Below are 22,382 nucleotides of genomic sequence, written 5' to 3' on the forward strand. Positions count from 1 at the left end.
CCGTGCCCTCCCCGCTGCCTGACCCCCTGCTCCTCATCTGTCTCTTAGTAGATTGTTCAACAGCAGGAGCAGCAGATTTTATAGAAGAGAAGGTAGCTTTTGTTTCCGGTCTGGAGACTGGAGCGGGCCATCCAGGCACACCTGCTGGGTTGCCTGGGCCCGGATGAGCAGTTGGAGCCTTGGGTTGTGTCTAGGTAAAGCCATGTGACTCTGGAGAAGTCCTCCAACCACTTGAGGGCTCAGTGTCCTTGACTTACGCAGCTGTGCGCGTTTTGTTCTTAGCACACAGGTCTCTTACGAAGTAGGGATTTATGACAGGGAAGTTCCTTGGAAAATGGCAAGAAGGCCCAGGGCGTGTGGGACCAGATGGATGGAAGGATGTTACCGGCCAGGATAGGAAGGAAGCCCTGATAAATGTTCTCTCTGGGGCTGAGCAAGTGCAGCAGGGAGGCGGCCGGCAGGCTCCTGGAGACCCCGCCTGCGTTTCCACTGTGCTAGGTGAACGAGGTGTGGGCTGGAGCCTAGGGGGAGCGTGGGAGTGGCGCTGGAGCCAGGGATGTGTGGAAGAGTACCGGCTACTCTATGAGGTCTGTGGTTGATGGGGTGGCCTCCTGACCACTCGTAGGCCACTGCTCCTTTGGCCACGGGCTGACTTCTCATCTGGAGATTTCCTGGAGGATTTGTCCCCTGTGGACCTTGGTGCAGGGCGTTTGCTGTTCTGGTTGGCAGGGGCAAGCCTCCAGCTCTGGCGAGGGCGACCCCGAGGCCTGCCGGCCCCCCTCCGGAGCGCGTGCTGATGTGGATGCTTCTGTGTTTCAGGTGCTCACGTCCTGCAGAGCCTTCCTCCTGACCGCGCGCATCCCCACCAAGGTAAGCGTCTGCAGGCCCCGCCCCACACGGGCCCAGTGCATGGTACACATGCACACACATACACACGAACACGCACACACACATGTACACACACGCACACGCACATACACACGTACACACATGCACACACATGTACACAAACGCACACACACATACACATGCACACACACGTACACACACACACACACATGCACACACACGTACACACACACATACACACATGTACACATACACGCTCGGCACTCTTGTTTTCCGTGCACCCTCCCCCCCCCCCCCCCCCCGGCCCCTGAAGGTGCTGGGGGATGTCTTCACTCCCTTCTCCTCTCTTTGCTGAAGGTGTCCCAGAGACAGTGGTGGGTGTCTCCTGCTCCGTGTCCTGGGCGCTTCCTCTCTGCCGGGACTCGGTTTCCCCTATTTCAAGTCTGCTCTTATTTCCTTCAGTCCTGGGGGGGGGGAGGTTCCAACCAAGCTTGACTTGTGGAGCTGTCCTGGGAAGGTACTCGGGCAGCTTGCCTCTGTCCCTGCCTCCTGACTCGTCTTCCTCCCACTCCTGCCCGTGATTCTAATGCACTGACCTTCCTCAGACTCGGGGTGAGCTGGAGTGGACAGAGGACCAGTTTTGGGGGCTTGGAGCAAAAGCCTGATCAAAAGCCAGGGATGAGATCCGAGAGGCTGATCTGAACTTGCACAGATGCCTCTGGGGGTGTCTCAGAGACTCTCTCCCTCTGCGGTCCTGGCTGTCTGCACCCTGGGCAGGCGTCCCCCGCTGTTGGTCCACGCTGCAGGGCCCACTCCTTTAACTTTCTGCTTCCCTGGTTCCTTCTATTACCTCTGTGTCGTTGCAAATTCTCTTTCTTCTGCCGGAACTTCTCTTCCCTTTGTTTGCTAACAAACCTGAAGTCATCTTGGAGTCATTCTCTGGGACCCAGCTGAAGTGCCACCAGTCTTTCCTGGCTCCCCAGCACTTCCCTCTCCCTGCAAAGCCCTGGGGTAAGGTGGAGCATCTTGACTGCCCTCTCATTAACCTCACTAAGCCACAGTGACCAAAGGTGCACATCTCTGTCCCTGGAGAGGTCCCCACTGCTGGCTGCTGTCATTGCTGATGGGCAGTGACACAGCAAGCCTGTCTGCACCTGCTCCCACCTGTTGGATGAGATGCCCACTGAGGGTCAGCTGTCCACTCCCAAACCTGCGTATAGCAGCTACATCAGAATGTTTTTAATGGGATACTTTACATTGCAGTGAAGTCTGAGTGCAAAAGGAGAGGGTGCTATCAAACAGTGGACGTTAATACAGCTAATTAGAAAAATTCCTGTCTTAGACCACTGTTTGGGGAGGGAATGAGAAGCATGATTATCTACGAAACTTCTGCCCTCCGGTTGCTTTGCAAGCATCTTTGACTTCTCCATTTCTGATGAGACCTGAATAATGGAGATTGGAAGCCCAGAATTGGGGTGACTCAGAGAGGCCCCTTGAGGGTCCGCTGGTGGGCTTAATGCAAAGAAAACCTTTGGCCCTGCTCAGAAGAGCAGGCTATGAAAGTGTGTTTATAAGTTTTATATTAAAATATCAAAGGTAGGTGTGTGTTATTCTTACAAAGCCATTCCCCGATTTAAATGGCTTTTCAAAACCCAATCCAGGCTCTATCTTGGCAATGACAGGTAAGAAGACTCCTGTTGAAATTGAATGTTGTAAAATACGTGCCTATGAGGATGCACTTAAGTCCTGGAGAACAAGGTGCACGTCTCATTCCTCTTCCCATGTCCAGTGCAGGCACACAGTAGGCTTTTCATAAACGTTCATCAGCAACTCAATGAATAATGAGAGATTGGGTTCTCTCCTCGTCCCCAGCCCTGCTCCTCACGTGTCTTGAACTTTAGCTGCAGAGCATGAACTTCTGCTCTGGACTTTCCTTCTGGTGACTGTGGTGCCACATGCCTTCCAGATGTAACTCGTGGGGTGGCACCTGCATGCTTCTACCCTCTCCGTGAGCCACTGTACCCACGGGTTCTGCATCCTGACTGACCTCTGTATATGAGTGTGGGTGGAAGACGGGAAGAGAGTCCTGCAGGTGCTCAGAGTGTCACACAGCGTTTAGAATGTGGGGACATGCAGCAGGGACTGTGTCCTCATGTGACTTCCTGAGCTATGTCCCCAGGCTTCCCTTCTGTGACTTTCCAAAGCAACATTTTGAAGCCGAAAGGGAAAGGATGATTCATGTTGTGTGAGCATTTCTCAAGGAGTAAATAGTGGATTGTGAAAGCTTCCCCTTGGGTTTGTCCCTGGATGAAGTGAGCAACTTCCTCTCAACCCTTTAATAAGAGGAATGACGCTTCTGCCGAAATATGATAAATCATGCCCCTTTCTTGCTGGATGGAAATATTGAGCCAGTTTACCCTCAGAAAATACCTAAAAGGTTCTTTGCCCTGGAATGGTCTCTGATTATTGCACTTTACGTCGAATGATGTGTTTTAAACCCTCGTTACAGGTTTCCCCTTCTCTCCCCCTGCAGCTCGAGCTCACCTTCAGCTACCTGGAGATCCATGGCGTCTTCTGCAACAGGCCAGCCCAGGTGGGTGTGAGTGGCAGGAGCCAGCCACAAAGGTCATGACCTAGTGCAGATTCTGGAAGCCCTTTGCTTTCACTATTGAAGGCTTCCTGAGATGGTAGGAAAACAAGATTAGGGAAAGTGGGGTTCTCAGAGTGAGGGCTCACTGAGGCTGTGTGCGAGCAGTGGGGGAGTGGTTCTGATAAGGAAAATGGATGGCTGAGAATATCCAGTTAGCTCTGTAAGCTGACTGTAGGAACGAGAGAGTGCTGTCCTTAGAGGCTCTCTACGGCAGATCTTCACACTGAAAGTTCATGGACTGTGGAAGGCTTTTCCTGGAGGAGAGCGGCACATATAGTTTTTAGTGTTATGAATTAGATTTAAGGCTGGGGATGTGGCTCCGTGGTGGAGCACTCGCCTAGCACGTGTGAGGCACTGGGCTCCATCCTCACCACCACATAAAGATAAAATAAAGGTGTTGTGTCCAACTACAACTAAGAAAACATTTTAAAAAGATGAGATTTACAGAACCCAGCTTTGTTGAGCTATAAATCGCTGCATTCAAGTGCAAAATCCGATGGCCTTTAATGGCCTGTGACACAGTACTCAAGCACAGTACACCAGGAAGTGGGGGCCACAGTGAGGACACGAGTCCAGCCGTGGCCCCGAGGGCCTCTTGCACCCTGGCAGCCCATCTGCAGCGGTTCCCTGCGCTCTCACGGGGGTCTGCAGCCTGTCTGCCCTCCCACTCCCATGGCATGTTGAGACCTGTCTTGTTCCGGGTCCTCCGTGGCCCAGGCTGCTCCGCCGTGGGCTCCTGGCGGTGGGTGGAGCCTCTCCCCTGGGGAGGACGTGGGTTTGTTTCTGTAGTGAGTGACAGCTGCTCTGAATGCTGACCTTGAGTCTTTGGAGGGTGCTTTCTTTTCCCCTGGGGACCCCTTGGGGCGCCAGGGTGGAGTCTGCCCTGGGTGCGTGGCTCATTGGGTGTCAGCCTCTTTTCCAGGGAGGGTTCTGCCCACCTGCACCTGCCACGCGGAGCGCTGTTCCTCCCTGTGCCCCCGGGTGCTGGTGAGGCTGGTCCCGCGGTTCCAGTCACTCTGATGGCTCTGTGATGCCTTTCCTGGTGGCTTTCATTTGCGTTCTCCACTACGTGTCTTTAGTGAGTGTGAGCTCAGACCTTCCCCCATTTTTAAAATAGGGTTGTTGGTTTTCTTTGTGAACTTTAAGAGTTCTAAAAAATACAGATTCTGGGTGATGCTCCTTTGTGCAACGCATGACTCCTGCCCACTTTCTCTCGGCTGCTCTGGGCTTTCCAGTCTCTTCGCGGCCTCTCTCGAGGAGCAGAGGTCTTAGCCTTGGGTCACACCTGTGCCTGCGGGGGCCTTGTTAGAGGAACCTTCTGCAGAGGGCCCTGTGGGGACGGGCTCCTCTCCCTTCCTCTGAGCAGGGCGTCCGCTTGCCCAGAGCCGTGGCGCTGAGAGCCGCCGTTCCCTCGCTGAACTGGATCTGTTCTAACTGTCCACGTCAGGGCTGCTCCACTCTGGCCTCCGAGGTGGCCCCCTTGGCCTCAGGGTCTCTCTGTGCCCCCAACACGCCGTGGATGGCAGTGGCTGAAATCGGGCGGGGTTAGTCCTCCAGCTTTGTGCTTCTTTTTCAGAAAAAGATTGTTTTATTGATTCGGGTCCTTTGGGATGACTGCTGAACTTTAGGATCAGGTCGGTTTCGGTGTCAGGGTTCCCTGAGGAGCAGAACCAGTAGGAAAGAACTACACATATACCAGGGGGTCATGAGAGTGGCCCTCACGGTCCGAGACTGGACAGGGCCACGGTGGCCGTCTGCAGGCTGGAGGGCAGGAAACCAGTCGTTGCTCGGTTCAGGAAGCTGGGGCCTTAGACCAAGAGGGACAAGTGACGCAGCCCTGGTCCCAGGCTGAAGTCCTCGAAGCCTGGAGGAGCGGGTCCACCCTAAAGGGCTGAAGGAGCTGGAGGCGCCTTCCCAGAGCGCTGTGCTCACGGGTGCTGGTGGGCGGCTCCTTCCTCTGCTGAGTGCACCCACTCCCTGGCTGTTGGGTGGTGCCACCCACATTCAGGGCAGGTCTCCCTGCTCAGTGTGTGGTCCCCCTCGTCCCTGGTGCCTGGAAGCACCCTCACAGACACCCCAGAGTGTGCTCTGCCAGTTTCCTAGGCAATCAAGTTGACAGTCAGTACTGACCACCACGGTCTCTCTGTAAAGCTGGGGTTTTGATTAAAATTTCATCGGACCTTGCCATCTGAATAAGATGGAGTGTTCTGACCCAACAAAATGGAATATTTGTCCTTTTATATGGGTCTTCATATTTCTTAGCAGGAATTTGCTGTAACTTTTAGTATGTGTCTCCTGTCGCGTTTGTTCCTAAGCATTTCCTATTTTTCTTCTGTTGTAAATGGTACTGTTTTTAAGGTCCAATCTGAAATGCCCCTGACCTGTGCATGTTACTGTTGTGTCCTGCTGCCTGGCCACACTCACCAAGTAGTGCCCGCCTTCTGGTGGATTCTGTAGCTCTATGGGGGTGGTGTGATCTGTGAGTGTGAGTCTCTGGGCGCCTTCCCGTGAGCATCCCACACGTGTGCAGGCGTCCCTGTGCCCCTTCCCATGAGCACCCCACATGGGTGCAGGCGTCCCTGGGCCCCTCCACGTGGTGTGTGATCTGAGGGCCGAGCCATCTGCCGAAGCGCGGGCCCATTTCTTCTGCGGTGCTGGTGACAGAAACCCTGGGCCTCGATCTGACCGCAGAGTCTCCTATTTTCTGCCAGCGTTTATGCGACTGACCAGGCTAACTTAATGGCTTACCAGCGAGGTCAGGTCAAATCTCAGAGCCCGACTACCCTGGCCAAGCCTCTAGGACAGGACCGAAGGGGCCCAGCCCTAACCTTCGAGGGAAAGCACCCGTTCTTCCCATCAAACGCAAAGTTGGCCACAGGTTTTCAACAGATGCCTTTTATCTGGTTGAAGAAGCTCTTTCCTATTGCTAGTTTTTTGAGAGTTTATCAGGAATTAGTTTGATTTTTTTGGGGGGATTTGTTGGGTTTATTCCTCCCGCCCTCCCTCTTTAGCTTGTTAAGTTGCTTCATTGCATTTGCTGATAGTGAGCCGTCTCTGGCTCCTAGGGTAAACCCCACTTGGTGGTGTGCGCCTTTGTCTGTTGTGGGTTCTGTTGTTAACATTTTGTACAGTGTCTTTCTTGCTGACCTTGGTGACTGCTCTTTTCTCCTCCTTTTTCGTGTTTTCTTTGGCCGGCTGGTTCTGTGTTGACACCGTCACAGACTCACAGCACGGATTGGGAGTGGAGTTGGTGAGTTCTTCCAGGTGTCTAGACCTCGGTAATGTCTATCCCCACGTCAGCCTGTGGCGTGGGAGGGTTTTTAACCTCACATTCTCTTTCTCCAGTAGATGCATGGCAGATTCCATTCATGTATTTCTTTCTGGACGAGCTTTGGTGGTTTGTATTTTTTAGGAAATGTGTCAATTTCATGTATATTGTGAATTTATTAAGATAGAGGCGCTCTTCATTATCTGTCTTGTTATTCTGTTGATACCCGTAGAACATCACTGTGGGTACTCTAACCTGGTTCCCCATGTCCTCCACGTCTTGTTAGGGCTTTCTCAGTTTATCCGTCTTCTCACAGAGAACTTAGTTCTTGCTTCCCTTGACTTTTCTCTGTTGATCTCATTGATTTTTCTATTTTATTGATTCTTGCTCTGATTTTCATTCTTTTTTTTACTCTTGTTGGCTTTTAAAATTTAAAAGTGGCGCCTGTGAGTTTGTGGGCAGTGTGTTGGGGGTGCTCCTGAGGACGGTCAAGTGCTCACTTCACGTGAGTCGAGGTCGCGCCGGGTCCTTGGTGCTTTTCGACGTTCCTGGCGGGCAGTGTGCCTCCACTCTCCGGCCCTGGAGTTTGGAAGCAAACCACAGCAGCACGTTTGCCCCGCTGGCCGGACGTGGGCAGGGGCCTTGCCTACAGGCGGCTCCTCTGGGCCCTCCAGGTGTCTCGCCGCCTCGGTTCCGGGTGGCCAGGGTTATGGTGTGGAGTCGGGACGAGCAGAGGGCCCTGGAGGAACTGAGGAAGGCCGTGGCGGCAGGCCCTGCTTTTCCATGGGGCTGCGCGAGTAGGTCTCATCAGGCCTCCCATCAGCTCTCATCAGGGCTGTCCTTCAGGGCCCCGGGAGCAGCGCCGGCCGTCTCCGCCCCTGGCGTGTGGCCTTGTGAGTTCCTAAAGAGCAGCTCCCCTTGGCACGCAGAGGCTCTTATTCCAGGGCGTGGACCTGGAGATGACCGAGGGAAACAGTGGTACCTGTGCTTCCACCCCAGGGCCAGCGGCCCAGAGAGGGCTCCTCCCTGCCCTGGAGAACTTCAGCATTCCTGGGTTCAAATGCCCGTGATGGTTTTAGAAATACAGACTCCTCGACAGAGCCTGTCCCCCATGTCACCACCCTCCCTCCCACATACCTGTGCAACACACAGCCTCACACCCAACAGGCAGGGTCAGCGTGTCGGAGGACACCCCCGCCTCACCTGGGACAGCGTGTCTCGGGACCCTTTTTGTTGGTGCAGCCATTGAATTCTCTGAGTCCCGATGCAGGAGAGGAGTGCTGTGCAGCTGGGGTCTCTGCTGCCCGTCTCTGATCTGCTCACAGGTTCCATCACAGCGATGGCGGGGTCTGGGCTTCTCTCAGCCTGATCTTGATTAGAAGTCTTTCTGCTGTCTCTGTCTCTGTGTTAGTTTTGGCCATTATTTAATCGCAGCTGGGAAGCTGGGGTGACATTCCTGGACATGAGGCCTGGCCTTCTGTGTGCCGGCCGGAGAGTGAATGCTCCTGAGTTGAGAGCTGGGACTGTGCCTCGGTCCCTTTCCTTGAGGGATCCGGGGCACCTTCTCGGTTGCCAGGCCTCTGCGTCTCAGCTCTCTGGAGCCCGGTTCCGCCTCCTGGTGCTCAGCAGAGGCTGGCCGCGGTCCAGCTTTGGACTGTAGCTGTGGCCTGCTCAGATGGTGTCCCTTCCCCCAGAAGGTCATTTGCTGTGTGCTGGAGTGAGGCTGGCGCACTGACCCTGCTGGTCATGGACAAGTAGGGTTCTACCTGTAAGGGACAGCAGAGCCGGGGCTGGAGGTTGGACTCACAGCTGAGGCATGGTGCCTTCTGCCCCGCTTAGTGTCTCCCTGACTGAGTGTTTGTGGTGTGGCTCGGGAGCCCAGGGCCCTGCACATGCTGGGCAGGCGCTCTTCCACCCCAGATCGCTGGCCCCTCTTCAGTATTGATGTACCGGGGGCAGAGGTAGGGGCTGTGCCTGCCGGGCATTGCGGAAGAGCGTTGAGGCCTCTGTCTCCTGGATGATGAGGGGAGACCAGACCGCTAGTGACAGGAGCCCTTTTTGGCAAGACGAGGCTGCGCTGTGGGTCCCTTGTGCAGAGGTGGTGGCGACGGCCTGGCCGTGGGTGCTGTGAGGGACTTCACTTAGAGCGGGCCTGCAGGCTTGCTTCTTCCCCAGCCGCCACCGTTTCTCTTCCCTGTCACTCTGCGCAGTGCAGGGTGACTAGGTAAGATCAAGTGGAATTAGAGTCAGCCCATCACAAATTGCTGGCACCCAGGCTGTGAGCTGAACAGCTGCACTGGACGTGAGGGACAGGGAAGGACCCTGTGGACAGGAGTGCAGTCCCCCAGGTGGGAAGGCGGCTGGGCTGTCCACCCCGGGAGCAGCGGTGGCCCTCTGGCTTCCAGTCGTGTCTGTGCTTAGATACGTGCACACACAGCTCGTGAGTCCCAGCACTGAGCCCCCCCCCCCCCCCCCCCCCCCCCCCCCCCCCGTGAGCTGGGACCCGGCGTGGGCGCCGTTTCTGGCTGGGGCCAGGTACAGACCCCACTGACGCTATGGTTTGGTGCCTTTGGTGTTGGCATAGTTCTGGGGCCACCTTGTTCAAGACAAACACAGATTTGCCTGAAGAATTTTAAAAGCTTTTCCTTTAACTTCCTGAGGCGTATGTTGAAAATCAGGATTAAAAATGATGATTTTCTCTCCCCACACTGCTGACTGCCCGAGGTGAGATGAGTTGGCAGGCCCCTTCAGGGGTCTCTGTGAGAAAGCCCCAGTTTAGGGACCATGTCTCTGTTGTCCTTCTCTTTGATCTCTTTGTCTTGATGAATGTCATCTAACATGAGTATGTTGAACGACCTAGATGATGATTATTTTTCAATTTGGCTAATTTCAGGCAGTGTAAAGTGAATTCTGTAATTGGCTTTGTTAATCCAGTTGGTTAGTTACTGTACAGTTTAGTGTCCCCAGTCAGTTTTTGCATGGGTAAGTAATAAAAGGAAGTTCATGTGTAAAGAGGTTTTAATGCAGTAATAACGCGAAAGATTGCATTTTACATGAATATTTTTTACAGTCAGGGTAATGGTATCTTTAAAAAAAGAAAGTGATTGAAATTGACTTTTTTTCTGTTCTAGGATGGAACTCATACATGTTAGGCAGGGCCCGCACCGCACCGCTGAGCTGCACCCCCACCCTGTTATATCACCTCGAGACAGGGTCATGCTGAGTAGCTCAGGCCACCCTTGAATTTGCCATCCCCCTCCTCTGTTTCCCGAGTTGCTGGGATTAGTTGTGTGTATCACAACTAATTGTGTGTATGTTTGAAGTCGATTTTTAAAAAAAATGTGTCCATCTTCAGCGTGCTGTCCCTCTGCCCCCTGCCCTCTTTGCTCAGGTTGATTTAGACTTTTTACAGGATCAGGTGCCTGGCCCAAGTCTCAACGCTTCCTGGTTTTTGCTTAACATCAAAACTAACACTGAAGGTTTTTATTATGCGGCTGCTTTAACAGAATCCTTTCCAAGCATCTCCTTTTCTTAGGTTGAAATTTCATAAGCACTTGTTTTTTTTGCCTTTTCCTAGGCAAAGGTTTTAAACATTTTTTTTAAACATCGAGTAAGGTTCCAGATTTTTACTACATGGTAAGGAAAGGTCTGAGGCTGTAGCTCCATGGGGAAGTGCTTGCCTAGCATGAGTGAGGCCCTGGGTTTGGTCTCCAGCACCACGTAAAAAATAAATAAAGATACTGTGTGTCTATCTACGACTAAATACATATTAAAAAAAAAAAAAAGAAAAATAGAAAGTCACACCCGATTCTGCTGCGGTGTTCCCAGAAGGACCAGAGAGGAGCAACAAGTGCTCATCAGGACAGATCCCGGGGGGAGATGTGTCCGCCACAGGTCAGGCCTGCAGACCTGCCCCCGTCCCGGGCTTCCGAGGTCCGCCACCCTCTTCCCAGGCTGCTCTCTGAGGAGGCGCCTGCTCCAGGCTGCTGTGCCGCCCTATTTTGGGGGTGACTGTTCGCTCGGTGGCACTCACCGTTCAGGGCGGGCTGCGGCCCTTGCTGAGCTGTCCCTCGCGCTCTTGCAGATGGTGGTGGAAACGGAGAAGTGCAGCGTCTCCATGAAGATGGCGTCCCCCGAGGACGTGAATGACGTGCTGGCGCACATTGGCTCCTGCTTGCGGAAGATCTTCCCCGGCCTGTCTCCAGTGTGAGTTCCCGGGAAGGGCCAGGAGGGAGGGAAGTGCTGTCCCCGAGTGGCAGTGCCACCTGCTTCCCTTCTGGACGTCTCCTCTGAGCAGTGGCCACGGGAGCTACCTCAGACCCAGGGGTTTCATGCTCGAGGGTTTCTAGGGTGACCTGATCCAAGAGCTGAGTGGTGAAGGGTTTGCTGGTCCTTTAGCGTCCACTCGTGAGACAGAGACAGAACCTCTTAAAAATATGTCCCCATGAGTGCGTGTGGTCGAACACCACGACGGCTCATCTGACATGGTGACACGCACGAGGTGTGACCTGCTCAGTCCTGGGGCTTCCTCTCTCACTCCCTCTTCCCTTTCCATGCCCCTCCGCCCCTCTGCTAGTTTTCCTTCTATTTATTTCTCATTTTTTAATTGGGGTTCACAGGTAGGCGTAAAGGTGGAGCCTCTGTGGCACGTGCCTGTGGGTACGCAGCGTGGTCTGGTGACCTCCCCCACAGCTCCTCCCTGTCTGTCCCTCCTTCCTCCCCCACAGCTCCTCCCTGTCTGTCCCTCCTTCCTCCCTCATCCTCCTCCCTGTCTGTCCCTCCTTCCTCCCTCAGCCTCCTCCCTGTCTGTCCCTCCTTCCTCCCTCATCCTCCTCCCTGTCTGTCCCTCCTTCCTCCCTCAGCCTCCTCCCTGTCTGTCCCTCCTTCCTCCCTCATCCTCCTCCCTGTCTGTCCCTCCTTCCTCCCTCATCCTCCTCCCTGTCTGTCCCTCCTTCCTCCCTCATCCTCCTCCCTGTCTGTCCCTCCTTCCTCCCTCATCCTCCTCCCTGTCTGTCCCTCCTTCCTCCCTCATCCTCCTCCCTGTCTGTCCCTCCTTCCTCCCTCATCCTCCTCCCTGTCTGTCCCTCCTTCCTCCCTCATCCTCCTCCCTGTCTGTCCCTCCTTCCTCCCTCAGCCTCCTCCCTGTCTGTCCCTCCTTCCTCCCTCATCCTCCTCCCTGTCTGTCCCTCCTTCCTCCCTCAGCCTCCTCCCCTGCCCCTTTTTTCCTTAGTGAGCCGACTTCAGGACTGTCTTCCTGTAGCTCCAGCTGGGCCCTGTGTGAGCCACTCCTGGTTCAGCAGAAGGCCGGGCGGGAGCTTTATGTCCAGGCGTCCAACAGAATGTCAGTCATGAGCCCAGCTCTTCTTCTCCTGTTGTTTTTTCCTAGTAAGAGGAGACGTCAAAAACAAACAAACAAAACCCCCAAATTAAACCATCCATCAACTGCTCTTTCATTTCTACTTAGTTTTCTGGAGCACACAGTAGGGTGCGGGTGAATTCCACCGTACACACCCCCATGCACTTAGTTAGGCCTTGAGATCAGGACGCAGCGCCTGGACCGCAGGCCGTGGGGCCGTGGCCCCCTAGGGTGGGGCATTGGCCTGGTCCAGATGCTTCTGTCAGAAAGCTCCGAGTCATAGCCTTCCTCGGGAAGGGCCTGGTTCTCAGGCTGTGGGAACCCTCCTGAGAGAGGCTGGGAGCATGTGGGTGTGTGCAGGGTGGCGGGGGATTTCTGGGACTCCCCCCCCCCCCAAATCTGTGCCTACAGTGTCCCAGGGCCGCCTGGGGGCTGGAGGGTGGCTCTGTGGACTGGGAGCGCCCTGGCCTCTGTCCTCTGGGGCGCTGCTTGTCTGTCTGCGCGGCAGCTCTGCACTGGGCCCCCTGAGAGCTGGCTTCTGAGGGCACTGAGTGTCCCTGGCCCCGGGGTTGGGGGGCAAGTCTGGCTGGAAATCAGGCATCAGGTCCCTTGCAGGCAAGTGCTGGCTGACCTCCGTGGACTCCTGAGAGAGGTGGTGTGAAGAAGGCGAGGCTGCAGGTGACAGGCATCCCTGGGGGACGTCCAGATTTGGAGGAGAAGGGGGGGAGGGGTGGGAAGAGGTGAGGATGGAAACAGTGGAGGTGTCCTCGTGTGGCTGTCTCCTCTCGCAGTGCAGCGTCCAGTGAGCCCCTCGCACCCTACGACACCTTGTGTGCTCTTCCTCTTGAAGCTCTGCATGGTGTCACGTGGTTCACAGGAGAGGCGGACAGTGGGTGCTGGTTATTGGGTAGAGACGGGGCAAGATGCCTGGCTGGACCCTTCCTTCCCAGTTCCCAGAGTTCCCTGAGTCAGAGCTGACGGGGAGATACTTCCTGCGTATCAATAGCATGCAGCAGGCAGAATAAAGTGCATCCCCGTGACGTTACGGTGGCTCAGAGCCAGCGGGGGACACGGAGCTCTGTTTGGGTTCTCTGGCCTTGGAGTCCTTCATCCACCTGAGGCAGGGGCCCAGTTAAGGTCCTTAGGTCCCCAGCCCTTGTCCCCTTCCTTGATCAGGGCCCTGGTGCCAGGGAGGGTGGCAGGACAAGGTTCAGGGACCAGGAGAATCAGGAGGCAGAGCCAGAGCCACCCTTGGTCCTCAGGGTTGCTTCGGGCACGTGGTGAAGCAGGACCCGACTCTGAAAACAGTGTCCAGGATCAGAATCAAACACATAAAAAATGAAAAATAGCTGCAAAGTAGAATCAGCCTCTGTCCATCAAGAGAATGCTGGTGAGGAGAGAAGGAAGAATGTCCTTTAAATGCACATTCACAGGAGCATTTTCCTCCTCAGCTCAGCTCTACAGATACATACTAAGATGTTTATTTTTTCTTCCCTCTCTCCCTTCCAAAATGACTTTTTTATCTTTGTCAAATAGGAAAAGGTTATTTCGGGATGTAGAGAAGATTTAAAGAATAGATCATGAATTGAACTGAAACCCAGCCCTGTGCAGGCCACTGGGCCATGCTTCTGGCCCAGCTGCTGGTCCTTCTGTGCCCAGCGCTGGAGGCCCCCCTCGGGACTGCGGGGCTGGGTGCAGGGGTGCTTACAGCAGCTTTTTAATATCAAAGAACCCTGTTTTTTTGAAAATGAAGCTAGATTTATTTTAAAACATTTAATGAAGTCATTAGTACATTAACTTAGAAAATGTGGATTCAAGAAGCTCCTCAGGCATCATAGAGGAGTAAACCTTGGACAAATAATAGAGGGAGGAGGAAAGCCCGCTTCACCCAGAGGCAAGCAGCTGACCTTTGGCTTCTGTTTAGAGCAGGGCTTCCCCTGTGTGAGGGTCCTGGAAGGTGCTATGGCTAGCTGCGGAGGCTGGAGGCTGAGGCTGGGAGGGGTGGGTGGCAGGTGCAGGGTCACCTGCAGGTCCTCCTGTGAGTTGAGAGTGGGCTCCAGCTGTAGAGATCTGTGAGGCAAAGCCTCGAGGTTCGGCACTAGGGAGCTCGTGAAGGGTTTGGAAGCTTCGACTCAAATGACGGTCATAGTGATGGTTTGAATTTACCTTTTGAGGCACCTGTCCTCGTAGCAGCCCGTCCTCAGAGGTGCTGGACTGCAGCCTACGTGGGTGGGAAGGAGATCACGTACCTCTGGCGAACTTCTCTGCTCGTTATAATTTTTAAAATTACCTGGGAGTCGGGTGCATTTCTGTGATGTCGTTGCACATGTGGTTAGATGTGGTTCGTGTCCTCCAGCTGGTAACCACGTGATTTCTTCTTCTTCTTTTGGCATATGCTTGTTATTCTGAAAATGGGCTGAGGGTTCGTGTTGGTGTATTGGAACGGCGCTTCTTTACGGCAGCAATAAAAATGACAATGCAGATCCCTTTATGAACCCGAAAGCTGACAGAGGCATGAGAACGTGGTTATGCTGAGATGCTCGATGGGCGTGAGGGAGAGACAGCGTGCAGCCCCCAGCCTTCCCTCTGTGTGGAGCGCTGGGTCATCAGGGCTGTGCTCTGTGGGGACGGTCCCTTCCTGCCCAGGATGAAGGCTGGCATTGAGGTTGAAGTCAGTTGCCAACTGGGCTAAGGTAATGTGAAGAGATTCTCCAGGGCAACGGCGCATCCTGAGATTTGCATGAAGAGCCGATCCTGTTACCTAGTTTGCTGTTTTTTGCCAAATGCAACTGTTTCCCCGAGTCTTGTGTAAATTAAGTGTGTGGAATGCAAACGTTGCTGACTCAGCCCTGTGGCACCCTGTGGGACACTGAGGGGCCTCTCCTGCACCCTGGGGTTTGGCTTTACCACCCATTCTTACAGCAGTCTGTCTGTCTGACACTCTTCCCCGTGAGTGTGAGCCCCTGCACACACCCACGAGCGGAGAACAGGTTGTGCAGAAGGAGTTTCCTCTCACTGGTCCCTGAGCCTGGGGTTAGAACACACACGAGCCCGTTCCCAGCTGCTGAAGTTCGTTCTTGGTTGCTTATGGAGATAATGCGAGTGTTTTGCGGGACTCCTTTTACTCCTGAAATCACAGCAAAAAACGCAAGATGACAACTGTTGGAAAGCAGAGCGACTCTCAGGCAGATGACTCAGGGTGGTGCCACATCCTCTGAAGAGCTGCCTCTGCCCTCCCTCTCCCTCTTCTCTCCCTTTGATCTCCGTTTTCCGCCCCGCCCCCCCGCCCCCCTGCCTGTGACGTCCACTGTTGCTTTGGCCTGAAGCTTTGTTTTCCAAAGCTGCATATTTGATGATTCCCTATAACCCCAGACTCCCACTAGCTCAGTCTGTTTTCCGTTGCTATAACAAAATATTGTAGGCTGGATGGGCACTTTATAAAGAAAAGAGGTTTATTTTTCTCGTGGTTTGGAGGCTGAAAGTCCACTGTTGCACGCCCTCACCTGTGTGTTCTCAGGTGGGCTCCCCCGGCTGTGTCACAACACGGCAGGGAGGGAAACAGCTTGTGTGTGGAGTGGCCTTGCTTTGAAACAACCCACCCTCGTGAGAACTGATTAACTCTGTAAAACCTGCATTAATGCCCCCCAGGCGGTGCCCGTGTGACCCAGCTGCACGAGGCCCACCTCATAACGGTTCCACCAACTCGGCAACACCCCTGCTGGGTCCCGAGCGTCCAGCAGTGAACTCTGGGGACATGGTCAGGCCGTACCCCAGCCGCTCTCAGGCCCATGGCTTCCTGTCTAGGTCGCTGCCTTGGTCTCTTCCTGCTTCTGTGGAGCTCTTCTGCCCCTCGTGTGTCCTGGTGGCCACGCACCCTTCGGGTCTCTGAAGCAAAGCTCGCTTCTTGGAAGAGAAGTCAAGATAGACGAAGGTCCAGCTCAGCGTGTCCCGGCCACTCAGCCGTCGGACCTGGGCCTGGGTCCCACAGCTCAGCTGTTTCTTTGCGTGATATCCAGCGTTGCAGGCTCTGCCATGTCCTCTCATTGGGAAGGACAGCTCCCACCTAGTGGTCAGGTTGCCCGGCCTTGGTGGAGGCCCCACCTGCCCCAGGTGTTCTGATACCTTCCTAAGCGTCTTCTGTCTCCCGAGCCTGGGGGAGAGCGCCGTGGCTTGTCAGCGCTGTGGAGAGCGCACCCCTGCTCTGTCCCGCCTCTCCCTGTGAGGCTGGGAGCTACGGGAGGAGGGGGGTGGGAGGGACTGACCTGCCCAGTCCCAGCAGAATCCGTGTCCAGGGGAAGAGAGGGGAAGGAAGAGCCATCCGAATATGGAATGATGAGTTTCCTGGTGAGCATTGTCCAGGGTGCTAGGGGGGACTTAGGAGGAGACTTGTATTTGAGCTCTTTGACGATTAGTAATTTGATCTGCATAAACATCATCAAATAACTCAGTTCATTAAGTAGAACTCAACTATTTTTTAAACTTTTTTTTAGTTGCAGAGGGTTACACAATATCTTTGTTTATTAATTTACTTTTTATGCGGTGCTGAGGATCGAACCAGTGCCTCCCACATGCTAGGCAAGCGCTCTGCCACTGAGCCCCAGCCCCAGCCCCAGCACACACTGCTGTCCAACTATTCTAACAAACTCTTGCAGAATAAACAGTGAAGCAGCAGTGTAAAGACTACTCATGGAAAGGCATCCAGCGCCTTGTTAGGGGGGTTCTTCTTCCTGCTCAGGAGGGTGTGAGCCACCCAAGAAATTAAAAGTCTAGAATAATTAGTGAAGAACAAAAGATTGAGTCTGAAAAGATAGTTTTAAAGGGAGCCTGGAGCGCCTGATAGATCCAGCCCACACAGGAACTGGAGCTGGACAATTAGAAAATGATTCCCGTGGTTTATTTAATGGGGTCCATCAAAGTCAGGGGTGAGGTTTCAGGGGTGGAGTCTTGCAGTCAGCAGGTTGATTGGCATCTTGGCAGGTCACACCCCTTTCTGAGGCTGTGTGGCTGCAGCAGGCCACCCCGTCTCTGGTGCTGTGTGGGACCTGGGGCAGAGCTTGAATAGGGCTCACCATGTGTCTGAGCAGTCAAGAGGAAATGTCCACTGGAAGTTCCCAGGCACCAGATTTTCCTATTCACTAGGCCGCGGTGCCAATGTAGTCCACACACAGCCCATGATGGCTCTCGACAGCTACTTACACTTTTAAATATTTAGTTTACAAAGAGAAGTTAAATAGATGAATTTAAGTTCTTATAAATTTCCGCTTCCTGCATCAAGGACCTAGGTATTAGAGCAGAAACCCTGCACATACTAGAAGAAAATGTAGACCCAGCTCTCCAACATGTCAGCTTAGGAACCCAGTTCCTCAATAAGACTCCTGAAGTGCAAGAAGTAAAAACAAGCATCAGAAAATGGGACGGTGTCATACTAAACAATAATCAAGAGCATAAAAGGGAGCCAACAGAGTGGGAGATCTTTACCACCTGCACTTCAGGGTAATTTTCAGGGTATATAAAGAAAAGAACTCAGAAAACTTAAAAAAAAAATGAGCAAAGGAACTGAACAGACACTTCAGAGAAGAAGAAACATGAAGGGTCAACAAATATAGGAAAAAATGCTCCATGTTTCTAGCATTTGAGAAACACAAATTAAAAACACACTGAGAATGGTGATTATCAAGAATATAAATGATAAGAAATTTTGTTGAAGACCTGGGTGCTCTCTTACATTTTGTTGGTGGAACTGAAAATTAGTGCAACCACTCTGGAAGGTGGTATGGAGATTCCTCAAAAAACTAGGAATGGAACCGCCATATGACCCAGGTATCCCACTCCTTAGTGTATATGCCAAAGATCAAAATCGGCATAGTAGAGTGACAGTGCCACATCAGTGTTTATAGTAGGACAAGTCATAATAGCCAAGCTATGGAACCAACCTAGGTGCCCTTCAACAGATGAATGGACAAAGAAAATGTGGTATGTATACAAAATGGAATGTTATTCAGCCTTAAAGCAGAATGACTTTATGACATTTGCCATCAAATGGATGGATCTGGAGACTATCATGCTAAGTGAAATAAGCCAATCCCCAAAAGCCAAAGTTCAAATGTTTTCTCTGACTTTTAGGAGCTAACCCTCAATAAAGGGGGATGGATTTGAAGGGAAGAGTAGAAGTTCAGTAGATTAGATAATGGGGGATGGAGGGAACGAATGGGGAATAGGAAAAGGAAAGACGGTGGAATGGACCTGTCATAATCTTACCATGTGCACATACGAAAACAACCCAGTGAATCCGCCATCTCTACATCACAAGAATGAGATACATCCGTGCTTGTATAAGTATGACACATCCCGTGCTTGTATGTCAAATTGGATTCTGCTGTCATGTGTAACTAAAAAGAATAAGTAAAAACTAAGTAAATGTCCACTTCCTAGTGTTCAAATAGTGGAATTATATTTGTCACAAATGAATTTATATCTACCTTGACTTAAAAAAGAAAAGCATGTACAAAGTCAGTGCCTATAGGCTATTTCAGAAAGTTGATTTTTGAAATCTGTTGTTGATGATTTTGCAGGAGAATCATGAAGAAGGTCTCCATGGAGCCATCTGAACGCCTGGCCAGTCTCCAGGCCCTGTGGGACAGCCAGACTGTGGCAGAGCAGGGCCCCTGTGGTGAGCGTGGATTTTAAAACCAGGACGTAGCAGCGGGTGGACGTCCTGGGGGGAAGTCGGTCTCTTCCTGGCTTGCTACCGTAAAGGTGCAATTAGCTTAAGGTGTAATCAGCACCGCCCAGACTTCAGTTTGGTGGACAGGAGTCCTGTACTTAGGCTGCATGGCGTCCCGCTGTGTGCTCACTATAGAACAGGGAGGTCTGCCGGTTCCCCCAGTGGAGAGGACAGTCAGTACCGTCAACGGCAGCCATACTTCAGCTTGTAAAATTTAACTTAAAAATCATTTTGCTGACACCTGTCAACATTGTAACGCTTCTGTCTCACATTCAGGTGGTTTTTCTCAGATGTACGCCTGCGTGTGTGACTGGCTGGGATTTGCCTACAGGGAAGAAGTACAGTGGGTAGGTGCTTCTGCCTACGTGTGCACACAGCTAGCTGCTTTCTCTTTTCCCACCACTCTTTTTTTTTTTTTTTTTTTGCTTAAAATCTTCCTTCCTTGAATTACATGAAGTCTGCCTATGTCATTGTCTGACTCTGAGTCTGTCCTGCTTCTTTGATGTCTACGTGGATTAACAATGTGCCTGATTGGCATCTCATAGGATGTGGATACGATTTACCTGACACAAGACACCAGGGAGTTGAATTTACAAGACTTCAGTCATCTGGACCACAGGTACGCCCGTTCTTTTTTCTTTTTTCCTCTTCCTAAATTGATTTTCAGAGCCAGAGCTCGTTTTTGACATTTAGGGAAATGCATGATCCCCAGAGAGTCCTTGTATAAGGGGAATCAGAAGAATCTGGGACTCTCTGGATTTTCCCCTTCAAGTACTGGTTTCAGGCATGTTTGTCACCGTGTACGGTTTGTGGAGGTGCTTGTATGTACCAAACTGAACTCACGTTTAGGAAATGTGCTGCATTTCACCATGAAAGAGGTACGATTCCTGGTTCTTATACTACCTTACGAAAGTCAATTTGATCTACTCTGTATGTTTTACCTCCTTACCCTTTGATTTCTCTGATGAAGTTCTGTCCTAAAATCCTAACAAAGGCCTTTTAGTTCACCACTTCCACATGAATTGGAGACCTGTCGGTTGGGCACCTGTGCATGTGTTGGTGCAGATCTGTTTGCCAATATCTGACTTGGGAGTTGAATAGTGAATCTGTGAACCTGTTCCAAATCATTTGGGAGACTTTCTGGTTTCCCTGTTGTTGGTTGACTATATGGAGGCCTGTGGCTCCTGGGATCCAGGTCCCAGAGAAAATCTCATTTGGTTCCCTTTTCTCTCAGGGAAGGCAAACCTGTCCAGTTGGTTTTTCTGACTGACAAAACCTCTTTGGCTCTCCTCCAGAATGCCTGTCCAGATGCCTCATTCTGGCCCACCCATCTCTTCAGTCCTCGGTATCTGCTGCTTACGTAGGTGGACACGGGCAGTCCTGATGTGGGTACCCCGTGCACACTGTATCTCTTCTCTGTTTGGAATCGAGGATATTTGGGAGCGCAGCTGTACCTTTTCTGTCATTTGGACCACTGCAGTGTTCCAGGGAATCGATTTTGGTTGGGTTTCTTAGGACCACTGTCTTGACTAGGAGAATATCATTGGAGTTGGATTTTCCATCTACCTATCAGGAAATGCAGAGTTGCTCCCTGGCACGTCCTGCCCTGAGGTGGGGGTGGAAGGTGTGGACTTTGTGGGCTCACTGCCTCTGTGCACGGCCTGCTCGGTGGAGGACCGAGGAGCAGACTTGGCCTGTTGGCCGCATGGGGTCCAGCCCCTGGGTCTCAAGGTTGGATTCACTTCCTTTCTTGGAACAGGCAATTTTCTCCTGCTTAGGACTGTTCTTTTCATAGGAGGGAGACTTCTTACTCAAATTTAGGCCAGATGTTTCCTATGGAGCTCATAAAAAAGTGAACTGAGAAAGAAAAAGGGAAGATGTTCTACTCTGAAAGCATTTCCCATTAAAACAAGAATTGCCTGGGGAATAGATGGGAATTTGATTTCCTGCATCTCAGCCCCCTGTGCCCCTTCTCCCTTCTCAAGCATCTAGATGTGAGGGTGACGGTGGTCATAACAGATTCATCCTGTCCATCTATAGGAAAGGAACATATTTAGAACTTGGAAAAGCGTCCACTCAGTTCTTTTTTCTGTGGTTCAGAATTCTGTGTAAGTGTGTTCTTTTGATTTTCTGTTTTACGAGTCAGTGGGCCAACAAGAGGCGTAGACTGGAAAAGGCTTAGTGACACATTCCTCATGATGGCTCCAAGGTCTGTGAGCTGCAGGGTTTAAAGTGTCATTATGCTGTCGTTGGAGTGACAGGGAGTGATGAGGGCAGAGGTCACGGCGAGAGCTTACAGCTTTCAACGCTTGGATTGCTCTTGTTCCAGGAAGGTTTTAAGAGGCGCTAATCCCATCACGCTCGGAGGCCCCAGCGACATGCATCACTGGGCTGAACTTGGCTTCCGAGAGCCCTGTGTGCAGACTCGGGCCTTTGTGTTGGCTGTTGCTTCCGCATCAAGGTGACACTCTTTTTAAAACTATTTTCTTAGTTGTAGATGGAAATAACTCGATTTTTTTAATGTGGTGCCGAGCGTCAGACCCGGTGCCTCACATGTGCCAGGCACTGAGCCACAACTCAGCCCCAAGGTGACATACTTGAGCAAGATGCCTCCAGGAAGGAGTTCCAAGGCTGGGTGACATCTGGCTTGTCCTCAGGGCACTGGTGGAATTCTTTTCTAGTCTGGGCTCCATTTGTTCTTGCTCTTGTTTAAGAAGGAAGAGATGGTGTTTGGGGTGTGAGCCAGGTGTGAATAGCCTTGGCTTCTGGCCATTTCCCAGTTTCCCTGTGGCTGGGTGAGGTGGACTCTGTGGGGCACAAGGTGACACTCTGGGGCATGTGAATCAACACCAGAGCATGTCTGTGGGGTGTTTTTTCTTACTGGTCCTTGTGTCAGTGTTACTCTGGGCCTAACAGTACGGGACACACGTGTTTCCCAGGTGAACACACGGGCGTGCTGGAAGTACTGTGCTGTTAGGAGCGAGTGGTCGAAGCCTCCAGAGGCCTCTCCTCTTGACCTCCAAGACTGTCCGTGGGCTGCTGCAGGCAGTCGCCTCCTTCACGGGGTCTGCATGGTTGGTCCCGCTAAGGAGCCGGCAGTACTCAGGACGCACCTCTGCACAAACAGCGTGCCAGGAGGCAGAGCCAAGTTAACATTGTTAACTTTGGAAAGCTTTCCGACTCCAGTTTTCAATCTAGATATCACTGTCACTGGACACGGGAGACTATGCTCTGAAAGACTTACCGGACAGACGTGCCTGCTAGGCAGGGCCGTCGCGGCTCGGGGATCAGCAGCCTTTCCCTGAGAGTGCGGAGCCCTGGTGTGTGTGCAAGAAACGCTGTGGGGATCCGCTTTGACCCTTCTAGTGTTTGTGGGGTTTGTTAGGGGTCTTCTCTCCTTGGGATGTGGAGATGCTGAAAGCCGTCCTGCTCCGTGGACGGTGCTGCCTGTGTGTGTGTGTGTGTGTATATATGTGTGTGTGTGTGTGTGTGTGTGTGTGTGTTACCCAGATTGTGGACTGCAGCCGGGTAGGCC

The 22,382-nt window shown here is 52.5% G+C and overlaps 1 protein-coding gene across 16 annotated transcripts in view; it reads left to right on the top strand.

Annotated features, from left to right (window-relative positions):
- The window catches only part of Carmil1 (capping protein regulator and myosin 1 linker 1), a 230,180-nt gene that overhangs the window by 91,254 nt on the left and 116,544 nt on the right, over positions 1-22,382 (top strand). For 14 of the 16 annotated variants that reach the window (XM_021734403.3, XM_005337027.5, XM_040282078.2 and 11 more), the window contains 6 exons: positions 820-870; positions 3,383-3,442; positions 10,852-10,973; positions 18,696-18,793; positions 19,124-19,194; positions 19,393-19,466. In XM_021734403.3, coding sequence (XP_021590078.2) covers positions 820-870; positions 3,383-3,442; positions 10,852-10,973; positions 18,696-18,793; positions 19,124-19,194; positions 19,393-19,466 — 476 coding nt within the window. The remainder of the gene's footprint in view (positions 1-819; positions 871-3,382; positions 3,443-10,851; positions 10,974-18,695; positions 18,794-19,123; positions 19,195-19,392; positions 19,467-22,382) is intronic. The other 2 variants (XM_078020631.1, XM_078020628.1) reach the window with 1 other exon arrangement.

This window comes from Ictidomys tridecemlineatus, chromosome 8 (assembly GCF_052094955.1).
Source record: "Ictidomys tridecemlineatus isolate mIctTri1 chromosome 8, mIctTri1.hap1, whole genome shotgun sequence".
NCBI lineage: Eukaryota > Metazoa > Chordata > Mammalia > Rodentia > Sciuridae > Ictidomys > Ictidomys tridecemlineatus.